The sequence below is a fragment of the Bombina bombina genome, chromosome 3 (assembly GCF_027579735.1).
Source record: "Bombina bombina isolate aBomBom1 chromosome 3, aBomBom1.pri, whole genome shotgun sequence".
NCBI lineage: Eukaryota > Metazoa > Chordata > Amphibia > Anura > Bombinatoridae > Bombina > Bombina bombina.
In genome coordinates, this window is record NC_069501.1 from 463,644,444 (window position 1) to 463,670,397 (window position 25,954).

A 25,954-nucleotide genomic window follows, 5' to 3' on the forward strand; every position below is an offset into this window, starting at 1 on the left:
TCTAGTAACCAGAAGCAAAGAAAAAAATCAGACTGAAATAATGTGGAGACAAAAGCGCCGCCCATATTTTTTGGCGCCAAATAATACGCCCACATTGTTTGGCGCCTAAATGCTTTTTGGCGCCAAAAATGACGCCACATCCGGAACGCCGACAGTTTTGGCGCAAAAGGACGTCAAAAAATGACGCAACTTCCGGCGACACGTATGACGCCGGAAACAGAAAAGATTTTTTGCGCCAAAAAAGTCCGCGCCAATAAAATGAAGCATTTTCAGCCCCCGCGAGCCTAACAGCCCACAGGGAAAAAAAGTCAAATTTTTAAGGTAAGAAAAAATGATTGATTCAAACGCATTATCCCAAATATGAAACTGACTGTCTGAAAATAAGGAATGTTCTGAGTCAAGGCAAATAAATGTTTGAATACATATATTTAGAACTTTATAAATAAAGTGCCCAACCATAGCTTAGAGTGTCACAGAAAATAAGATTTACTTACCCCAGGACACTCATCTACACGTTTGTAGAAAGCCAAACCAGTACTGAAACGAAAATCAGTAGAGGTAATGGTATATATAAGAGTATATCGTCGATCTGAAAAGGGAGGTAAGAGATGAATCTCTACGACCGATAACAGAGAACCTATGAAATAGACCCCGTAGAAGGAGATCACTGCATTCAAATAGGCAATACTCTCCTCACATCCCTCTGACATTCACTGCACGCTGAGAGGAAAACCGGGCTCCAACTTGCTGCGGAGCGCATATCAACGTAGAATCTAGCACAAACTTACTTCACCACCTCCACAGGAGGCAAAGTTTGTAAAACTGAATTGTGGGTGTGGTGAGGGGTGTATTTATAGGCATTTTGAGGTTTGGGAAACTTTGCCCCTCCTGGTAGGAATGTATATCCCATACGTCACTCGCTCATGGACTCTTGCTAATTACATGAAAGAAATATATATATATATATATCTCTGTATAGTGCTCAAGTGAAGAAACAAAATGAGCGCGCTAATTCAAATCTAGGCCTATATATTGCAAACACCAAGCTTATGTGCATGACCTATGAGGATTAATACCTTGATTTGCTATTAAATAGATTTTGCTTCTTTGTTTCATTTTGAAGAGGGGTTTTTAATATGTAATACAGACTTTACAGTGTTCAGTGCAGATGTATGTATGTGTTTCCTGCTGGTCTCAATTTAAATGTATTTTCTCTGCCACAGGTTAATCACACATGAGATGGCTAGATACCACAGCATCCCTGCTCATAATGGATGCCTCCCTAAACTTGTACTGTGGCAGAAACTCAGAAAGTATCTCTCCATTCTTCGTACAGATGATGGAGCACAGAGCAGGTAAGGATCAACTGAGGAGTAGCCAGGGTGTAGGTCATTGGCAAACAACAATACAATGCAGTCCTATACAGAGTGAGGATGTTTTAGGCTGTAGCCAGTGTGTATAGGTAGATACAGTATCTGTATGTAACTGATTGGAAACTTTTATTATTATTATTATTATCGGTTATTTGTAGAGCGCCAACAGATTCCGCAGCGCTATAAACAAAGGGGGAGTACAACAAAACAATTATAGGGTAGAGGGCCCTGCCAATAGTTGCACTGTTGTAGTCAGCTCTTAAGAAGGTGATCTACAAACAGCTGGACTATTAGGCTTACATGCTAAGAGGGTTCGGGGGATTGCAGTGGAGGAGAGGAACTGGTATAAAGTAAGGTTAGCGTAGGTTGTATGCGTCCCTGAACAGTAGAGTCTTTAGGGAGCACTTGAAGCTACTTTTAACTTTTAATGATACCATGCACAAAAAATTCATCAAACAGTTAATGTATTAGCAGTTCATATTAAAACATTGCTTTTTTTTTAGACAACATAAATATATATGTATATATATATATATATATTAAACAAAACACAAATATGCTTTTAAGAGCATTGCCTTTAAGAAATTTTACACAAGTATTTTACGCTGATGTTATGTTCTCAAGCAGTGTTCTTACCTAGAAAGAGGGGGGTGTCGGATTACAATTATAGGCGCTAGCGTGAGAATCTCTTTCTTGTTATTAGAACACTTTTTGCTAAACGCTCGATACATCAAATAATATGATTAACATAACATTAGACACACCTGCTAAACTGTAGTTTACTTATTAGAATTGCTGAGAGGGGGGTCAGGAGAGTTTTGTGCAACATCTTAGAGAGAAGTCTCAGATATTAGTACCTGTTAAATCTGCTGCGTGTGTTCCACTGAATGGTGACACTGGCTGTAAATGCACTCCTATGCCTGTCTATCTTTGTATGCTCATATTAATGCCTTATTCAAAACCTGAAGATAAGTAATGCATTTAAACGCTGCCTTGTTTTATAAGCTTATTATTGATGTATGCTATTGCAATAAATTCATAGTAAACGCTGTTATTATTATACTGCATTTTCCTTACCTCTTTAATACTATTGTGAGACTTAGTTTGTGATTGCCCCAACGCCAGGATATATAGCACTGCACTCCAAATTCTTTCAGAAAGTTTATCACATTCACACTAGTTTGTTCAATAGGTGGTTGGGCCATTAAATATTTGTAACTCATCTACCTAGGACATATAAGGTTCCTTTTTTCAATGATATGTCAGATGTCCCCATGAATATCACATCTTGGCCCAGTGCACAGCTGTCTTCTTTTTGAATTAAACTATTTCAAGAAAATGAGATATGACAGAGCTAAGAGTTTACTGGGCTGAAAAATAACAATTGATTTTCTAAATTATAAAGTACATACTATTCAGCTTTGTGAGCTTTTCTGTATTTGTATATAAACTTAAAGGGAGAGTAAAGCTAAAATTAAACTTTCATGATTAAGATAGAGTCTGCAATTTTAAACACATTTCCAATTGACTTCTATTATGTTTTTACTTTGTTTTTTGGTATCCTATGTTAAACAGCATACCTAGGAAGGCTCAAAACCAATAACACACTACTGTGAGCTAGCTGCTAATTAGTGGCTGCACATATATGACTCTTGTCTTTGGTTCACCTTATGTGTTTGGCTAGCTCCCAGTACTGCATTGTTGCTCCTTCAACAAAAGATAACAACAGAATGAAAAGTTGTATAAAATGGAATGCTCACAAAAGAAAGATTTTGTGTTTTGTGTTCCATTAAGGTTTTTGGTTCTATTTCTTTAGTGTATTATCTATTAGTCTAATATGTTGCACCATTCAAAAATAAGCATCAAAAGAACAGGCAAAAAATTAATGATTGTCCATAATTAAATAGGCAGTAAAGTAAATAAAAAAAAACTCTCCACTTTACTTCTATTATCAAAATTGTTTTATTCTCTTGGTACCATTTGTTGAAAGGTAAATCTAGTTGGCTCAGAAGCATTAGTGGGAGATAGCTACTAATTGGTGATTATATATATTTATAGCAAAAATGGCAAACAAATGCTTATGCCAGCATTTAAAGGGATAGGAAAGTCAAATTAAAGGGATATGAAACCCAATTTTTTTTTTCTTCTTTCGTTATTCACATAGAACATGCAATTTTAAGCAACTTTCTAATTTACTGCTATTATCACGTTTTCTTTGTTCTCTTGGTATCCTTATTTGAAAAGCAGGAATGGAAGCTTAGGAGCTGGCCCATTTTTGGTTCAGCACTTGGGTAGCGCTTGCTGATTGGTGGCTAAATGTAGATAATCCATTTATATAGCCCATCAGTGTCAGATGTAGACCCTGGTCTACAGATTTCTGCTTCTCCTGTTTGTGAATCTGTCTTTTCATATTCAGGGAAGGGGGGAGTGTCTGCTTTTCTGCTTTCCCAGCCCCTTTCAGTGGGTGCCCCAGCCTAACCTCATCAACAGTGCTAAACTGGGAGCTTCTAAGTAAGTTTGTTTTAAAAAAAATTATACTGGATATTTAGATCAGTAGCTGTGTATATTTTTCGTTATAGAAGTGTCTATTACACACCGTTATATGAAAATTGGTGTAAACTGTCCCTTTAACAAAATACCAACTAATAAAAATAAACTTTTAAACACTTAAAGGGATATGAAACTCCCAAAAATTATTTTGTGATTTAGGGATAGATTTAACAAATGCCGGGCGGAGCTCATGTCAGCCCAACATCGCTAAATGCCGACAGCATACGCTGTCTGAATTTAACATTGTTGTGAAATGCTTGTGCAATGCCGCCTCCTGCACATTCCCGGCCAATGGCCGCTAGCAGGGGGTGTCAATCATCCTGATCGGATCGGGATGATTGCAGTCTGCCACCTAAAAGGTGATGGAGAAGTTAAGGAGCAGCGGTCTTACGACTGCTGCTTCTTAACTTCCGTTTCAGGCGCAAAAGGCAGCATTCGCTGCTTAATAAATCTACCCCATAGACAGGTCATTTTAAAAAGTTTCCAATTTACTTCTATTATAAAATTTGCTTCATTCCCATGGTATTCTGTGTTGAAGAGATACCTAGGTAGGTGTTTGGAGCACTCTATGGCAGGAAATTGTGCTGCCCTCTAGTGCTCTTGCAAATTGACAACATTCTTGCAAAACTGCTGCCATATATTGCTCCAGACACGTGCACGCTCCTGAGACACATGCTTTTTTTTTTTTAAACAGAATATACCAAGAACAAAGAAAATTTGATAATAGAACTAAATTAAAATTAAAACACTTGGATATATTTTGAAACTTACCTGACTTCTCATATCCTTAGTTAAAATGTCTGTCTTATGAGTGCGAACGTTTGAGTGCTATGGCTAACATCTATCAAAGTAAAACTCACACAACTCACAGAAGAACTGCACGAAAGAGTGAAAAGATAGTACCTAGAATTTATAGAATCAGAACAGTAAAGCTTTTTAGCGCAATGTGAAATCGTAATTCTATATCAGCCATTTCTAATACATTTTTGTTCATCTCATTATTTCTGTAGGTTGCCATTAGGGACTCCCAGCTTAAAAGTATTAGAGGAAGAACTTTATTGGTTGAAAACTTACCTACCAACACTAGGATCTCCCATAGTCCTTTGCCACAATGATTTGCTATGCAAAAATGTTATCTACAATGAAGCAGACGGTATGTATGATGGGAGTTGTGGGATATGTATGGTGAGGGTTTTAAAAATGATTACTATTCTGATTGGTTACTCCTTTTTCATTTTCCGCAGGCCATGTTCGCTTTATCGATTATGAATATGCCGGATATAACTATCAGGCCTATGACATAGCTAATCATTTTAATGAGTTTGCAGGTAGGTAAACAAATATTTTGCTATAGGCATTATATATATTTTTTATATAGCATGATCTGGGAAATGGACATTTAATTGTATTTAACATTGTTGTAACGTTGTAACGTGACTTCAGAGCTCTGGTTAACTGTTACACCTCAGGGCTTTCTTTGTGGGGTACTCACCCGTACTGAGTACCAACACATCTGCCATCTCATAACAGGTAATATTTGTTTAAACCATGTAAATACTATAGTTTTCACAAGAGGGGGCTGCAAAATATATCAAGCATTGTAAATAACGTTGTCCCTTTGCTTTTCTAAAAGTTACTGAGCACAATATGTCAATCAATTATCTGTGGATACCGGCACCTTTTTTTTTTTAGTACATTTAAAAGTGCAGTTACACTCATATTAACACTGTCTAACAAATATTATTACAAAATAAAATGCATAAAAAAAGTTATAAGGGCACAAAGATATAAGGTCTCAGGTATTAGGGGGAAAAAGGCAGGCAAAGGGCTTTAACATAGAGATACATAGATATACATGTCTAAATATGTATGTGTGTGTTTGTGTGTGTGTGTATATATATATATATATATATACACAAACATATAAATACATATGTACACACATATAAATAAATATGTACACACATATAAATACATATGTACACATATAAATAAATATATACACACACATGTAAATAAATATATACACACATATAAATAAATATATACACACATATAAATATATATATATTTATTTATATGTGTGTACATATGTATTATTTATCTATTTACCAACATACTTAGAACATATTCTGCTATGTGCAGAACATTGGAATGTGAAATATTTACAGTAAATACACAGTGTAACATTTTATTAAATATGAATATTGCATAAATATGCGTTAACATGTTTTCATCTACTTGACTGCAAAGTGCTCCAATGCACTTATATACACTCACCGGCACTTTATTAGGTACACCTTGCTAGTACTGGGTTGGATCCCCTTTTGCCTTCAGAACTGCCTTAATTCTTCGTGGCATAGATTCAACAAGGTGTTGGAAACATTCCTATGTGATGTTGGTCCATATTGACATGATAGCATCATGCAGTTGCTGCAGAATTGTCGGCTGCACATCCATGATGCGAATCTCCCATTCCACCACATCCCAATGGTGCTCTGTTGGATTGAGCTCTGGTGACTGTGGAGGCCATTTGAGTACAATGAACTCATTGTCATGTTCAAGAAACCAGTTTGATATTATTTGAGCTTTGTGACATGGTGCATTACCCTGCTGGAAGTAGCCATCAGTAGATGGGTACACTGTAGTCATAAAGGGATGGACATGGTCAACAACAATACTCAGGTAGGCCATGGCATTTTTCAACGATGCTCGATTGGTACTAAGGGGCCCAAAGTGTGCCAAGAAAATATCCCCCACACCATTACACCACCACCACCAGCCTGAACCATTGATACAAGGCAGGATGAATCCATGCTTTCATGTTGTTTACGCATAATTCTGACCCTATCATCTGAATGTCGCAGCTAAAATTGAGACTCACCAAACCAGGCAACATTTTTCCAATCTTCTATTGTCCAATTTTGGTGAACCTGTGCGAATTGTAGCCTCAGTTTCCTGTTCTTAGCTGACAGGAGTGGCACCCGGTGTGGTCTTCTGCTACTGTAGCCCATATGCTTCAAGGTTCAATGTGTTGTGCGTTCAGAGATGGTATTCTGCATACCTTGGTTGTAACGAGTGTTTATTTGTTACTGTTGCCTTTCTATCATCTCAAAACAGTCTGCCCATTCTCCTTTGACATCAACAAGGCATTGTCGTCCATACAACTGCCGCTCACTGGATATTTTCTCTTTTTCGGACCATTCTCTGTGAACCCTAGAGATGGTTGTGCGTGAAAATCCCAGTAGATCAGCAGTTTTTTAAATACTCAGACCAGTCTGTCTGGCACCAAAACCATGCCACGTTCAAAGTCACTTAAATCCTCCTTCTTCCCCATTCTGATACTCGGTTTAAACTTCAGCAAGTCGTCTTCACCACGTCTAGATGCCTAAATGCACTGAGTTGCTGCCATATGATTGGCTGATTAGTAATTTGTGTTACCAAGCAATTGAACAGGTGTACCTAATAAAGTAGCCGGTGAGTGTATATATGTCTACTGTATATATGTTTAAATTTGTGTTTATATGTGTATATACATACTGCGTATATATATATATATATATATATATATATTTATATATATATATATATATATATATATATATATATATATATATATATATATATATATATATATATAAAACGTCAAAAAACTGATGCACTCTCCAGGATTTATATTAACGTCACCTCTTTATTTGTATTTTTATTCTTTATTTGTAACGTTTCGGGTTTTTACCCCCTTCGACAGGCACTCAAAAGTTATCCTGGAGAGTGCATCAATTTTTTTAAGTTTGCAGATTTCCTTGGAAGCACCCTGGGTAGTTGTTGGAGGTCTCGTGAGTGCTGGCCTGACTTTTCCTTTTATATATATATATATATATATATATATATATATATATATATATATATATATATATATATATATATATATATATATACACATATATATGTATATATGCATACATATACATATTTAGGCATGTTAAAGGGACATGAAACCCAAAAAACCTTTTTCATGATTTTGATAGAGAATACACTTTTAAACAACATTCCAATTTACTTTTATTATCTAATTTGCTTCATTCTTTAGATATCCTTTGTTGAAGAAATAGCAATGCACATTGATGAGCCAATCACACAAGGCATCTATGTGGAGCCATCAATCAGCGGTTACAGAGCCTATTTAGATATGCTTTCAACAATTTATATAAAGAGAATTAAACCAATTAGATAATAGAAGTAAATTGGAAAGTTGTTTAAAATGGCATGCTCTTTCTAAATCTATTTTTTTTTTAACTCCTGAGACCACATATCTTTGAGCCCTTATAACTTTTAAATGCAATTTAAAAAAAATATGTTTTATTACATAGTGTTATTATGAGTGTAACTGTACTTTTTAATATGTTTTTGATGTGTTTTGTGAAACTTTTTTATTTTGCGAACCCAGAGCTTTGAAGTTGTGGTAATCATTCTAGCGTGAACCGCGATTGCGGTCATGCGTTTGCATCCACTTGTTATACCAGCGCTAAACCTGACGCATGCTGACAGCGACTATAAACCTCATTTCGCTTTCACGTTACTGTAATCTGGCCCTATATGTCTTTGTTTCTAGGTGTGAGTGAGCCAGATTATCAGATGTTCCCTAACAGACAGACTCAAATACAGTGGCTTCGACATTACCTGAGTGCCTATAGGAGGTTGATGCAAGAGGAGGGAGAAGTTCCAGAAAGTGAAGTGGAAACTCTTTTTGTCCAAGTCAATCAATTTGTGTTGGTGAGTCTGTGTCTCCTCCTTAAACCCTTGCCTCTGCATGTCAGATTATAAAGGCTGTGACACACTGCAACTGATGCGGCGCGAGGCGAAGCAGCTGCTTCGCACCGCGTTGCATCGCTTCTAAAGTTCAAATATTTAAGGCTGTGACACACTGCAAGCGGAGCGGCGTGCAGCGTGTAGATGCGGCTGTGCGTGCTCAGTGTGTCCTGCCTTTTCATCTCTGAGCACTCTATTGCGTCAGGGCGCGTAGCTGAGCACTTAAGGCTGTGACACACTGCAAGCGGAGCGGCGTGCAGCGTGTAGATGCGGCTGTGCGTGCTCAGTGTGTCCTGCCTTTTCATCTCTGAGCACTCTATTGCGTCAGGGCGCGTAGCTGAGCACTTAAGGCTGTGACACACTGCAAGCGGAGCGGTGCGCAGCGTGTACATGCGGCTGTGTGTGCTCAGTGTGTCCTGCCTTTTCATCTCTGAGCACTCTGCTGCGTCAGGTCGCGTAGCTGAGCACTCAGAGATTAAAGGCTGTGACACACTGCAAGCGGAGCGGCGTGCAGCGTGTAGATGCGGCTGTGCGTGCTCAGTGTGTCCTGCCTTTTCATCTCTGAGCACTCTATTGCGTCAGGGCGCGTAGCTGAGCACTTAAGGCTGTGACACACTGCAAGCGGAGCGGTGCGCAGCGTGTACATGCGGCTGTGCGTGCTCAGTGTGTCCTGCCTTTTCATCTCTGAGCACTCTATTGCGTCAGGGCGCGTAGCTGAGCACTTAAGGCTGTGACACACTGCAAGCGGAGCGGCGTGCAGCGTGTAGATGCGGCTGTGTGTGCTCAGTGTGTCCTGCCTTTTCATCTCTGAGCACTCTGCTGCGTCAGGGCGCGTAGCTGAGCACTCAGAGATGAAATATTTGAACTTAAGAAGCGATGCGAGGTGGTGCGAAGCAGCTGCTCCGCCTCGCGCCGCATCGCTTGCAGTGTGTCACAGCCTTTAATCTCTGAGCGCTCAGCTACGCAACCTCACGCAGCAGACTGCTCAGAGATGAAAAGGCAGGACACACTGAGCACGCACAGCCGCATCTACACGCTGTGCGCCGCTCCTCTTGCAGTGCGTCACAGCCTTAACTGTTTATAGATCTCATCACCTGCTGTTCATAGAGCTGTCAAGTCACGCTATGAGACAATGTGACACGCTATTTGAGGTCTGTTCTCCAGAGACTATGGATAAGTAAAATCACACTATAAAATAAAAAAATCAAACTCTTCCTTTATAACCAGAAATCTGCATCAAGTTTACATTTGTCATAACTAATAATGTATTATGTCACATTAAAGGCACTAAAATTATTGAAATAACATTCTAAGACTTGATTTTACATACAATATTTAACTTCTTCATATTTTCCAAAAATGTTACTAATAATAAATATTTACATTTCAAATGATCTGGCTCATCTCATTCTCAAAATTATGGAGGAATAGGTTAGAAAAACATGTTATGCATAAAATAATTTTTTTCTATTAGATTCACAACAAAAAAAGAGAGGAACAATGTTTTACAATATAGGAGATGTATACGCTGGTCATCACCAGATGTGCAAATAAGACAGTAAATTAAAAGCTTTTTATGTTTCCGACACAGCATGCAATTTTTCTTTGTTGAAGAGATACCTAAGTAGGCATCTGGAGCACTATATTGCAAGAAATAAAGCTGCCATTTAGTGCTCTTGCAAACAGATAACATTCTTGCAAAACTGCTGCCATATAGTGCCCCGAAAATGGGCCGGTTCCATATGTCGCTGCTTTTTAACAAAAGTTTAACAACAGTTCTATTTTAATAAAACGTTTGGTCGTATAGTGCAATTGTAATAGAAAGGTATCAAAGTAAATGTTCTCAGTACTGAACAGGGTAACTTCTACTATTGAGGCCTCTCTGTAACAAACATTAAATTAACATGTAACACGTTTGGTAGTGTGGCCATGATATTAGAATTAAACAAAGTAGAGTGAAAACCTAGTAGTGGCTATAAAAATCCTATATTAAAAAATAATAATCTTCTATGTGATATTAATAACCCGTACACAAAATCTTCTTCCTAAAAAGAAAAGAATACCCCAAAAGTAAAAAAAAAAAACATGTTTATTTAAATAACAAAATGACTTTAAAAAGATAAAATAGTATTTTTTATATAACACAGTGCATACACATGTACAATATACCCAGAATCCCCCAGTTCATATACGTTTCTTATTAAGGTTTTTTTTTTATGTTCTTTATTAACAATGGTGATCTAATATTAGTGTTCCATGGGAGTTTCCTGGGTGTTCTATAGCAGTAAACTATATTATAATGGGGAAACATTGCCAGGAGTTTGGAATATTGTTAACAATATGCTCCAGCTTAGGTGAACCTTTTCACACATACCTGTCTCACCATCCAATCAATGGCGAGATTAGCAATTGTAATAAATTTACTGAATGCACAGTGAAATTTAGTTTGCATATCTTTATTTGAACTTTTACAAAACAGTAACCATTTTTAGTGAACACACAGTATATGTTGTGTAAACATGCTGCTTACACACTGCTGAGATCCGCATTGGCATATTTGTGCGGATTGTTGAATAGGCAACAATCCCTATTGATTGTTGTTTCCTATGGAAGCTGCATAACCACTTGTTTGTACAGTGAGTAACCACCAATAAGCAAGCACCACCCAGGTGCTGAACTTATAATGAGCCGGCTCATATGCTTACATTTCTGCTTTTTCAAATAAAGATACCAAGAGAAGGAAGAAAAAATGATAATAGGAGTAAATTAGAAAGTTGCTTAAAATTGCATGCTCTATCTGAATCACGAAAGAAGAAAAAAATGTGGGTTCAGTGTCCCTTTAAGCAGAAGAAGAATGAGGAGGAAGTAGAGAGGAAAAAAACAAACACAGGTGTTCATGAGCACCTTAAATAGTCAGGTGATCCGACTTCCTAATCTTATCTATCTATCTATCTATCTATCTATCTATCTATCTATACATTAAGGCATCTTTATATTAACCCTCTGTCTATACACATATTTTGTATTTCAAATATTCATTGCCCTTGTTATTCTGTATTAGTCGCATTTTAAACTTAACGACCATTACTGGAACATTTACATTAGTTTTCGTTAAAGAAATATACATGTTCCTTTGCTACAGGTGAAAAAGTTAACCTGTGGTGTAAAATGTTTATTTTTAGCGTACTGGAGAGACGCTCTAATCAAGAGTAGTAGGAGACTTAGCATGGCGGCTCCCAGGGCCTGCGCTAAAGAAGAATGTCCTCCTATTAGCTAGTGCGCCTGTGGCCCTGTGAAGTAGAGGACAGAATTAGCGTGTAAAAAAATTTGCATTTACTTTTGTTAATTAGTTGTCCCCTCTCCCTGCCATTTAAAGGGCCAGTAAAGTCATAATAAGACATTCAGGATTTAGACAAAACATATCATTTTAAATTTTAAACAACTTTCCATTTAACTTCTATTATTTAATTTGCTTCCTTCTCTTGTTATCTTTTGTTGAAAGTTTATCTAGGAAAGATCAAGAACAGAAAGTAACCTAGGTTCTAGTTGCTGATTGGTGGCTGCATATATATATACCGATTGTTATTGGCTTACCTATGTGTTCAGTTAGGAACCAGTAGTACATTGCTACTCCTTCAACAAATGATACCAATAGAATGAAGGAAATTTGATAATAGAAGTAAACTGGAAATTTGTTTAAAATTGTATGTTCTACCTAAATCATGAAACAATATTTTGGGTTTCATTTCCATTTAATTATGAAAATTGTGGGTTTTCCAATTCCTGTTAAAAATGAAAGTGCAGACTCCAGACATAGCACTGCTATATTCTACACAGTCATTGGCTGCACAACCTAGTGACTCATTTATAACTGTCCATAATTGGACTCAGTAGAGAAGGAAACCTAGGTTATAACATGGCATCACCAATTGCTTTATAGAAACTGAAACTTTTGTTTTATATTTCCAATATTTAAACCAGTAATATAATTAAAGGTATATAAAACACAACATTTTTCTTTCATGATTCAGATAGATCAGGCGATTATAAAGAACTTTCTAATTTTCTTCTATTAAACATTTTTCTTCGCTCTCTTGGTATCTTTTGATGACGAGCAGGGACGTAAGCTTAGGAGCCCGCCCATTTCTGGAGCACTATACGGCAGCAGATTTGCAAGAATGTTATCCATTTACAAGAACACTAGAGGGCAGCACTATTTCCTGCTATGTAGTGTTTCAGACACCTACCTAAGTATCTGTTTAACAGAGAATATGATGGGAAAGAAGCAAATTTGAAATTTATAATCTCGTAATTTTCTTTTCTTAAATTTGATTGATGGCTTTTACGTACAAAGACCTAGAAAATGTTTGAGTTGTGAACTAAAATAGTAGTACATATAAAAATGTTCATTAAAGTCTATAAAGATTTTTGTTTTTTGTTAAAGGGACAGTCTACACCAGATTTTTATTGTTTAAAAAGATAGATAATCCCTTTATTACCCATTCCCCAATTTTGCATAACCAACACAGTTATATTAATATATGTCTTACCTCTGTGATTACCTTGCATCTAAGCATCTGCAGACTGCCCCCTTATCTCAGTGCTTTTGACAGACATGCAGTTTAGCCAATCAGTGCAGACTCCTAAATACCTCCACAGGAGTGAGCACAATGTTATCTATATGACACACACATGAACTAGTACTGTCTAACTGTGAAAAACATTCAAAATGCTCTGAGCTAAGAGGTGGTTTGTGCCTACCAAGGCCGGTGAGGTAGCTAAGTTGGTAAATTCCATGACTAGAAAAAAGCCTGTTTAAATGATCCAAGGTCACAGGTTTAAATTCCGGCAGGGCCAACTCAGTCCTTCATCCTTCCTAGGTCGATAAAATGAGTACCATTAAATTGGGTAATAACAACTATTACTATTCAGCTGCTGATTTAGTTAATTCCAAGAGCGAGCGCTGAAAAAGCACTTTGAGTCCCACTGGGAGAAAGGTGCTATATAAATACTACTTATTATTATTACCTAGGTTTAGCTTTTCAAAAATACCACCAAGGGAATAAAGCAAATTTGATGATAAAAGTAAATTGGAAAGTTATTTAAAATTGCATGCTCTATCTGAATCATGAAAGTTTAATTTTGACTAGACTGTCCCTTTAATGTCAGTTCATAAATTTAAAAATAGAGTAAAATACTATAACCCAAAAGCCTTTAATAATATCCCTCTTTCATTATCTCTTCACACACCGATATCTAGGATTTGAAGCTTAAATAAACATTTTAATTTGAAATAATCATGTGTTTAGAAAAAATATTTGCCACTTTTTAAAGGGACAGTCTACTCCAGAACATATATTGTTTAAGAAGATAGATAATCCCTTACCAATTTCTCATTTTGCATAACCAGCACGGTTATATTAAAGGGACATGAAACACCATTTTTTTCTTTCACGTTGTGGAAAGAGCATGCAATTTCCAATTTACTTCTATTATGTAATTTGCTTCATTCTCTTGATGTCCTTTGTTGAAAAGCATATCTAAATATGCATTGTTTTTTCTTCAATATGGATCTCTGAAGAATAAAGCAAATTAAAAAATAGAAGTAAATAGGAATGTTGTTTTATTCTCTATCTGATTCATGAAAAAATATGGGTTTCATGTCCCTTTAATATACGTTTTACCTCTGTGATTACCTTATATCTGCAGTCTGCCGCCTTATTTTAGTTCTTTTGACAAACTTGCATTTTAGCCAATCAGTGCTGACTCATTAATAATTCCATGGCAGTGAGCACAATGTTATCTATATGACAAACATTAACTATCAAAACTATATATATTGTAAAGTCCATGCTCTCACTGCCAATTGACACAGAAAGGACTTATATCACAAAACAAACTTATACATGCAGTATATAACTATTTATCTCTACTGATTCAAAAAATGACGCAAAAATGCTCTAGTTTTTGTCACAATATCCTATAAATAGAAACTGTCATATGGTGCTAACGGTTGCTACAAGGACTTAATAGCTGAGACTTTCGGGCGTCAAGGAATGTTGTGAGACTTTTAAGTACTTTTGGTTCTGTATAAAATCACCGGGCACCTTGGATAGTCAGTGATCAATAATTTAGCTATTTCCTTATCTATAAAGCCTATCTGTAATAGCCATGCGGGCCACCTGGCACCATGCTGGATAGCTAACCCGCTATTGGATAAGAGGTGGAAACGTCACCTCACAGCAAAATAACGTTCTGCTGTGGGAGGCCTGAGGCGCTAATCGCAGTGAACGCTTCAGACAAATAAAGGAACTTTTAGCATGAAGTATTTTACATCTACACAATTTTTTTTGTCTCTGCCTGGGGGGGGGTTCAAGGAAGGCGCCCTGCCGATCCTCTGGCATCAAACCCAAGTGAAGCTTGGGGAATGAGGTTTACTAGGGAGGCTTCGCAACCCCCCCCCCTTAAACTTCCCAGGTGAAGGCAAAAAAGATAGTGGAGATGTGTGAATTACAGTGCATCGTATATATGTTTCATGTGGTGACTCGATGCACTCTGAGAATATTTATCATGTTACATCGGGCTTTACCCACAGCCACTTGGGTAATGTCAGGTTTACCCAGGTAATGCTAGGATTACCCAATTTCTTACTTTACCCGCAACATATATATATATATATATATATATATATATATATATATATATATATATATATATATATACATGCATACATGATACATATATATACAATTTACAGGCAAAGTGTTTTTTTTCCAGGTATTCTATAGAATGCACAGTATGGAATAAAATTATCTTTACACATTTCCTAAACATTCTATAATATGCCTAGTTTGTTTTAAGCAATGTATGAAATGAAAACTATTTGGACACAGAGTTAAAGAACTGAACTTGCATATTGCTACGGTGTTTCATTTTTATCAATTAATTTACCAGAATACATTTTGAATACAATACCCCTTTTAACTATCGCAAAAATAAAATGAAAATTAGTGATGAACTTATTTAAGGTGAAAACTCTTTCAATACTGTAAAAGACACATTCTGAACTCATCTTGAGAAGTGTTATTCTTTCCGGGGAGTGGTGAGGGGTTCATGGGATATAGAAACCCTAGAGTACTGTTGTAAGCCACACTAAAAAGCAAAGTGTGCCATAAAAACATAATCCTACAAAAATGTTCAGTAAAGAACAAGGCTAAAGGGACTCTCAGAGATGTCCACAACAGGCAGTAGTAACCGGGCAAAGAGTAGGCAGAAGTCAGAAATAGGGGTCGTAGGATTATGTTTTTTTTAACAATTGCCGGGTTGCAGCGAATCATATCCACCCAACATCTCTAAATGCCGACAGCATACGCTGTTGGCATTTAACATTTCACAAGCATTTCTTGTGAAATGCTTGTGCAATGCCGGCCCCTGCACATTCACAGCCAATCGGCCTCTAGCAGGGGGTGTCAATCATACCGATTGGATCGGATCGGGATGATTGCAGTCCGCCTAGGTGGTGGACAAGTTAAGGACAAGTTACAGGCAAGTTGAGTCTTACGACCGCTGCTTCTTAACTTATGTTTCAGAAAAACCGGAAACCGGGCGTAAAAATCAGCATACGCTGCCTATTAAATCTACCCCCAGATGTTGAGTTTACTTTACTGTAATAAAATGTTTTTCAGTAAGTTCATGAAATTTGGTAGGTTTCAGATACCAGTTCATGAATTAAATGTAATAGGTTTCAGATACCAGTTTATGAAATAAATGTAATAGGTTTCAGATACCATGAATTCAATGTAATAGGTTTCAGATACCAGTTCATTAATTAAATGTAATAGGTTTCAGATACCAGTTCATGAATTAAATGTAATTGGTTTCAGATACCAGTTCATGAATTAAATGTAATAGGTTTCAGATACCAGTTCATGAATTAAATGTAATAGGTTTCAGATACCAGTTCATGAATTAAATGTAATAGGTTTCAGATAATAATTCATGATACAATTTTCTCATCTGTATAAAATGTCATTCAAGTTCAGACTGCTGCAATAAATAGAAGACTAAAATGATGCAGTGTTCATCATTGTATATATACAGTATATATAAATAAGGGGTTGGATATTATCCCAAAATGCTAATAGTCCTAGTTACACTACAAATACATTTTGGAGTCACTATATGCTAAACTTTAATACACTTTTATACATTTTTTTGTGTAATAAAATTATTGTCTTTATCCAGACTCCTAACTAATAAATTAAAGGAGAGTATAGTTTTATTTATTAATTTAATTTATTTAGTGCTTTGTTTATTTGATCTGTTGCATTATACAGTTATAAAGAAGATAAACATCATCAAAATTAAACACAAAGGAACCAAAACAAATTAACATATAGATACAAAGCCTAAAACTGCTAACAGTGCATTACCAAATATATGCAAAATAAACAGTCCTCTATTTGTGCTTGCCAAAACGTTTAACAAACTATTCCAGTATGAGTAGGATAAATAATAAGGGCTAGATTTATTAAAGCTGAGGCGTACAGGGGCGCGTATACGCGCCCCTGTACGCCTCAGCTCACCTGTGTCGGGGCGAAAATACCCGCAGGTATTCGGTATTGCACACGAGCGCAATTTTGCGCTCACGTGCAATCCCCCCCCCCCCTGCCCGCGCACAGCCAATCACGCGCGGGCAGGAGCTGTCAATCTCCTCGGTCGGACTCGACCGAGGAGATTGAATTTCGCCAGTTTAGAGGTGGCAAAGAGCGTAGGGAAGCAGCGGTCTGGTGACCGCTGCTTGATAAATCACGGCGAGCAAGTTCTTGTGAGAACTTGCTGCCGTAGGGCTTTCATAAATCTAGCCCTAAGTGTTAACTCAGAGCACATTGCCATTAATGAGATACCTTATTCTTTGCTGCTGTTAAAAAGATGGTGAGAGTGGTAATATACAGTATATTATATATATTCATTCTTTATGTTTTCTTTTTACCAATGGGAGGGATCATATGGGGGAGATAATTACAGTATGTGTGATTGTTTGTAGGGGATAATAAGACTGATATGGTAATAATGGTTGGTGGATCATGTTGGGTGGGCTAGGTTCACTCTTAAGGCAAGATCCAGAATACTAGTGGTAGGTGGTTGGGTCAGTCATTATTTGCTGTGGGGGATGGTTGTCGATAGAGTTAATTATAGTAGGGACTAGGTTGTGCTTGGGGTTGCACATATAGAGTTGCAGGGTAGCTAGTGATAAAATAAAATGATCTAACAAAGTATAATAATAATTATAATGGCCCTATAATGGCAGAGCATCTGCATAAACTTTCATAGAACAGTACAAGGGCTCTTTGTGGCTACAAAAAAAAAATCTTTAAGAAAATTGTGGCCTGTGGCAAATTATAGGGACAAGTCATAGTATACTGTCTGTCTCTGTTATGTCCTATTATATGATACTGTCTCTGCTATATCATATCATATCATATGATACTGTCTGTTATATCATATCATATGATACTGTCTCTGCTATATCATATCATATCATATCATATGATACTGTCTGTTATATCATATCATATGATACTGTCTTTGTTATATCATATCATATGATATGGTCTCTTTTATATCATATCATATTATACTGACTCTGTTATATCATATCATACTATACTGTCTCTGTTATATCATATCATATGATACTGTCTCTGTTATATCATATGATACTATACTGTCTCTGTTATATCATATCATATGATACTGTCTGTTATATCATATCATATGATACTGTCTCTGTTATATCATATCATATGATATGGTCTCTTTTATATCATATCATATTATACTGACTCTGTTATATCATATCATACTATACTGTCTCTGTTATATCATATCATATGATACTGTCTCTGTTATATCATATGATACTATACTGTCTCTGTTATATCATATCATATGATATGGTCTCTGTTATATCATATCATATGATACTGTCTCTGTTATATCATATCATATGATATGGTCTCTGTTATATCATATCATATTATACTGACTCTGTTATATCATATCATACTATACTGTCTCTGTTATATCATATGATACTATACTGTCTCTGTTATATCATATCATATGATATGGTCTCTGTTATATCATATCATATGATACTGTCTCTGTTATATCATATCATATGATATGGTCTCTGTTATATCATATCATATGATACTGTCTCTGTTATATCATATCATATGATATGGTCTCTGTTATATCATATCATATTATACTGACTCTGTTATATCATATCATACTATACTGTCTCTGTTATATCATATGATACTATACTGTCTCTGTTATATCATATCATATGATACTGTCTGTTATATCATATCATATGATACTGTCTCTGCTATATCATATCATATCATATGATACTGTCTGTTATATCATATCATATGATACTGTCTCTGTTATATCATATCATATGATATGGTCTCTTTTATATCATATCATATTATACTGACTCTGTTATATCATATCATACTATACTGTCTCTGTTATATCATATCATATGATACTGTCTCTGTTATATCATATGATACTATACTGTCTCTGTTATATCATATCATATGATACTGTCTGTTATATCATATCATATGATACTGTCTCTGTTATATCATATCATATGATATGGTCTCTTTTATATCATATCATATTATACTGACTCTGTTATATCATATGATACTATACTGTCTCTGTTATATCATATCATATGATACTGTCTCTGTTATATCATATCATATGATATGGTCTCTGTTATATCATATCATATTATACTGACTCTGTTATATCATATGATACTATACTGTCTCTGTTATATCATATCATATGATATGGTCTCTGTTATATCATATCATATGATACTGTCTCTGTTATATCATATCATATGATATGGTCTCTGTTATATCATATCATATTATACTGACTCTGTTATATCATATCATACTATACTGTCTCTGTTATATCATATGATACTATACTGTCTCTGTTATATCATATCATATGATATGGTCTCTGTTATATCATATCATATGATACTGTCTCTGTTATATCATATCATATGATATGGTCTCTGTTATATCATATCATATGATACTGTCTCTGTTATATCATATCATATGATATGGTCTCTGTTATATCATATCATATTATACTGACTCTGTTATATCATATCATACTATACTGTCTCTGTTATATCATATGATACTATACTGTCTCTGTTATATCATATCATATGATACTGTCTGTTATATCATATCATATGATACTGTCTCTGCTATATCATATCATATCATATGATACTGTCTGTTATATCATATCATATGATACTGTCTCTGTTATATCATATCATATGATATGGTCTCTTTTATATCATATCATATTATACTGACTCTGTTATATCATATCATACTATACTGTCTCTGTTATATCATATCATATGATACTGTCTCTGTTATATCATATGATACTATACTGTCTCTGTTATATCATATCATATGATACTGTCTGTTATATCATATCATATGATACTGTCTCTGTTATATCATATCATATGATATGGTCTCTTTTATATCATATCATATTATACTGACTCTGTTATATCATATGATACTATACTGTCTCTGTTATATCATATCATATGATACTGTCTCTGTTATATCATATCATATGATATGGTCTCTGTTATATCATATCATATTATACTGACTCTGTTATATCATATGATACTATACTGTCTCTGTTATATCATATCATATGATATGGTCTCTGTTATATCATATCATATGATACTGTCTCTGTTATATCATATCATATGATATGGTCTCTGTTATATCATATCATATGATACTGTCTCTGTTATATCATATCATATGATATGGTCTCTGTTATATCATATGATACTATACTGTCTCTGTTATATCATATCATATGATATGGTCTCTGTTATATCATATCATATGATACTGTCTCTGTTATATCATATCATATGATATGGGGGGTAGTTATCAATGCGTCTACTTTTCCTGCCTTCGCCGGCCCAATACGCCTGTTTAAGCTCGCCTCACATCGCCGCCGCGGACCTGCAAAAATTTGCCTAAGTTATCAAAAAAGCTGTCAAAAAGCCGCGCACCAAGTACGGGGCGATGAGCAGTGGACTGTGAGAGTTATCACTCATCCGATCTTGCTGCTCTTCGGCTTTTTCACAGCTTTCTTTCTAGCCTGTCACTAAGTACCCACACTAAACTACACTGTTCTACCCCCTATACCGGCGCCCCCGGAGCCCCCCGCAACTCAATAAAGTTACTAACCCCTAAACCGCCACTCCTAGACCCCGCCGCAACTCTTATAAATGTATTAACCCCTAAACCGCCGCTCCCGGACACCGCTGCCACCTACATTATACCTAGTAACCCCTATCCTGCCCCCCCTATACCGTCGCCCTATGTAATAAAGTTATTAACCCCTATCCTGCTGATCCCGCACCTCGCCGCAACTAAATAAATAGTTTAACCCCTAAACCGCCGCTCCCTGACCCCGCCGCAACCTATATTAAATTTATTAACCCCTATCCTGCCCCCCCTACACTGTCGCCACCTATAATAAATTTATTAACCCCTATCCTGCCCCCCACTACACCGCCGCCACTGTAATAAAATTATTAACCCCTAAACCCAAGTCTAACACTAACCCTAACACCCCCCTAACTTAAATATTAATTAAATAAATCTAAATAATATTTCTATTATGAACTAAATTAATCCTATTTAAAACTAAATACTTACCTTTAAAATAAACCCTAATATAGCTACAATATAAATAATAATTATATTGTAGCTATCTTAGGATTTATTTTTATTTTACTAGCAAATTTCAATTTATTTTAACTAGGTACAATAGCTATTAAATAGTTATTAACTATTTAATAGCTTACCTAGCTAAAATAAAGAGAAATTAACCTGTAAAATAAAAACTAACCTGTTACAATTAAACCTAACACTACACTATACTTAAATAAATTATTCCTATTTAAAACTAAATACTTACCTGTAAAATAAACCATAAGATAGCTACAATATAATTAATAATTACATTGTAGCTATCTTAGGATTTATATTTATTTTACAGGTAACTTTGTATTTATTTTAGCTAGTTAGAATAGTTATTAAATAGTTATTAACTATTTAATAACTACCTAGCTAAAATAAATACAAAATTACCTGTAAAATAAATCCTAACCTAAGTTACAATTAAACCTAACACTACACTATCATTAAATAAATGAAATAAATTAACTACAAATAACTACAATTAAGTACAATTACATAAACTAACTAAAGTACAAAAAATAAAAAAGCTAAGTTACAAAAAATAAAAAAAATAAGTTACAAACATTTTAAAAATATTACAACAATTTTAAGCTACTTACACCTAATCTAAGCCCCCTAATAAAATAACAAACCCCCCCAAAATAAAAAAATGCCCTACCCTATTCTAAATTAAAAGAAAAATACAAACCCCCCCCAACATTAAAACCGACCACCCACATACCCCTAATCTAACCCAAACCCCCCATAAAATAACCTAACACTAATCCCCTGAAGATCATCCTACCTTGAGTCGTCTTCACTCAGCCGAGCAGCGATGGAACCGAAGAGGAGACCCGGAGCGGCAGAAGTTATCCTCCAAGCGGCGCTGAAGAAATCTTCCATCCGATGAAGTGATCCTCCAAGCGGCGCTGAAGAAGTCTTCCATCCGGGCGATGTCATCTTCCAAGAGGCGCTGAAGAAGTCTTCTATCCGGGCGATGTCATCTTCCAAGCGGGGTCTTCAATCTTCATCCCGCCGACGCGGAACATCCTTCTTTACCGACGGACTACCGACGAATGAAGGCTCCTTTAAGGGACGTCATCCAAGATGGCGTCCCTTCAATTCCGATTGGCTGATAGGATTCTATCAGCCAATCAGAATTAAGGTAGGACAAATCTGATTGGCTGATTGAATCAGCCAATCAGATTCAAGTTCAATCCGATTGGCTAATCCAATCAGCCAATCAGATTGAGCTCGCATTCTATTGGCTGTTCCGATCAGCCAATAGAATGCAAGCTCAATCTGATTGGCTGATTGGATCAGCCAATCGGATTGAACTTCAATCTGATTGGCTGATTCAATCAGCCAATCAGATTTGTCCTACCTTAATTCTGATTGGCTGATAGAATCCTATCAGCCAATCGGAATTGAAGGGACGCCATCTTGGATGACGTCCCTTAAAGGAGCCTTCATTCGTCGGTAGTCCGTCGGTAAAGGATGTTCCGCGTCGGCGGGATGAAGATTGAAGACCCCGCTTGGAAGATGACATCGCCCGGATAGAAGACTTCTTCAGCTCCTCTTGGAAGATGACATCGCCTGGATGGAAGACTTCTTCAGCGCCGCTTGGAGGATCACTTCATCGGATGGAAGATTTCTTCAGCGCCGCTTGGAAACCCCAGGCATTCTTACACTCCACCGCTCTATTTGCTTCTACCACCTCTGCCGAAAGGCTAGCCCATGTTTTGTGTATTACCTAACAAAATAATTGCATTACCTTTCAGTACTACTAGATTTATTTTCTGACTGCAGCAAAATTATTTATACTAATTTATACCAATTAGCACTGGCAAATTTGGTTTTTCTAAGCAAAGTGGCAACCCCATAATTCTGCTTAATCCACTCTCTCCCCCACACAGTGGATTTTTAAGATTTTTGTGGTGGGTTCAATAAAATTGCTTATTCTCGGGCACTGCATATGCATTGTATAGATGCTGGATGCTTTTGTAATGCCCTTTATCCTTTAAATAGTCCCTGAGCCAGCTCCTACTATAACATGGTACAACTCATGTTATTTTGCAGTGCAGAGGAGAGGAAAAAATCAGTATGTCCCTGCTATTGGTGACAGTGCCCTGAGTTAGCAGTGCACAAGGATTGGGAGCAGAGAGTTAGTGATGACATCAACGTTCACATTGAAGGGTTTTTATAGTCAAAATGTAACTTTTATGATTCAGATAGATCATGCAATTGCAACTTTATTATGGACTTTTATGCAATTTAAGAAAAGGAAAAAAAAAACCAGCAGAAAAATGGAAAAGATGTTGATATATAAAGTGAAAATGGGTCTTATGTAAAAAAAAATTTATAATAACTATCACCTACATTACAAGTTTTGCGTTCGTGTTTTAACGCTGAAAAAAATGGCCATTTCAGAGTTCAAACAGCACCGCAGCCATTACAAGTCATGTCGGTATAGTTTTACCGCAAGCCTTTCAGCCTGTAACGCGTCAGTCCCGCACACATAAAAATCACGTTTTTTAATGGGACTTCCATAGCGCTGCCATTAAGAGTTTTGCGGTGAGGCTAAAAAAAACCTGTGTTCAAGATCTGTTCCGCAATCTAAAAGTTCCGCAATCTAAAAGCAGTAGTTAGGAGTTTTACGCTACAAAACTGTTACATAAAACTCATAACTAAAGTGTTACAAAGTACACTAACACCCATAAACTACCTATTAACCCCTAAACCGAGGCCCTCCCACATCGCAAATACTATATTAAAGTTATTAACCCCTAATCTGCCGCTCCTGACATCGCCGCCACTAAAAATAATAATTAACCCCTATGCCGCCGCTCCCCGACATTGTCACCATTATAATAAAGTTATTAACCCCTAAACCGCGGCCCTCCCGCTTCGCAAACACTATTTAAATATTATTAATCCCTAATCTGCCGTCCGCCCACATCGCCCCCACTATAGTAAAGTTATTAAGCCCTAATTCCGCCGCCACTATAATAAACCTATTAACCCCTAAACCGCAAGCCCCCCACAACAAAATATACTAAATAAACCTATTAACCCCTAAACCAAAAGCCCCCCACATTGTAATAAACTAATTTAAACTAGTAACCCCAAACCTAACGCCCCCCTAACTTTATATTAAAATTACAATTTCCCTATCTTAAATTTAATTAAAACTTACCTGTCAAATTAAAAGAACTAAGTTTAAACTAACAATGAAACTAATATATGGCTAGATTACAAGTTTTGCGTTATGAGCGGTGCGTTACTAACTTGCACGTTATTGTCACCGCTCACTTCCCTACAGCGCTGGTATTACAGGTTTACAAAAAAACGGCGTTATCAGGCAAAAAGTGAGCATAGAGCAAAATTGTGCTCCATACCGCACTCCAATACCAGTGCTGCTGAAAGCCGCGGTGAGCTGGTTTTACGTGCTCGTGCACGATTTCCCCATAGACATCAATGGGGAGAGCCGGCTGAAAAAAAGCCTAACACCTGCAAAAAAGCAGCGTAAAGCTCCGTAACGCAGCCCCATTGATTCCTATGGGGAAAACAAAATTTATGTTTACACCTAACACCCTAACATAAAACCGAGTCTAAACACCCCTAATCTTACACTTATTAACCCCTAATCTGCCGCCCTTGACATCGCCGACACCTACATTATACTTATTGACCCCTAATCTGCCGGTCCGGACATCGCCGCCACTATAATAAACATATTAACCCCTAAACCGCCTCACTCCCACATCACAAACACTAGTTAAATATTATTAACCCCTAATCTGCCGCCCCTAACATTGCCGCCACCTACCTACGTTTATTAACCCTTAATCTGCCACCCCCAACGTCGCCACCACTATACTAAATTTATTAACCCCTAAACCTAAGTCTAACCCTAACCCTAACACCCCCTAACTTAAAAATAATTAAAATAAATCTAAATAAAACCTACTATCATTACCTAAATAATTCCTATTTAAAACTAAATACTAATAGTTACATTATATCTATCTTAGGGTTTATTTTTATTTTACAGGCAAGTTTATATTTATTTTAACTAGATAGAATAGTTACTAAATAGTTATTAACTATTTACTAACTACCTAGCTAAAATAAATACAAATTTACCTGTAAAATAAAACCTAACCTGTCTTACACTAACACCTAATCTTACACTACAATTAAATAAATTACATAAATTAAATACAATTACCTAAATTACAAAAAACAACAAACACTAAATTACACAAAATAAAAAAAGAAATGATCAGATCTTTAAACTAATTACACCTAATCTAATAGCTGATTGGAACAGCCAATAGAATGCAAGCTCAATTCTATTGGCTG

At 36.3% G+C, this 25,954-nt stretch overlaps 1 protein-coding gene across 1 annotated transcript in view; it reads left to right on the forward strand.

Annotated features, from left to right (window-relative positions):
- Window positions 1–25,954, forward strand: part of ETNK2 (ethanolamine kinase 2) — a 163,885-nt gene that overhangs the window by 94,413 nt on the left and 43,518 nt on the right. The window contains exons 3-6 of the mRNA XM_053706708.1: window positions 1,224–1,355; window positions 4,934–5,076; window positions 5,168–5,251; window positions 8,536–8,696. Coding sequence (XP_053562683.1) covers window positions 1,224–1,355; window positions 4,934–5,076; window positions 5,168–5,251; window positions 8,536–8,696 — 520 coding nt within the window. The remainder of the gene's footprint in view (window positions 1–1,223; window positions 1,356–4,933; window positions 5,077–5,167; window positions 5,252–8,535; window positions 8,697–25,954) is intronic.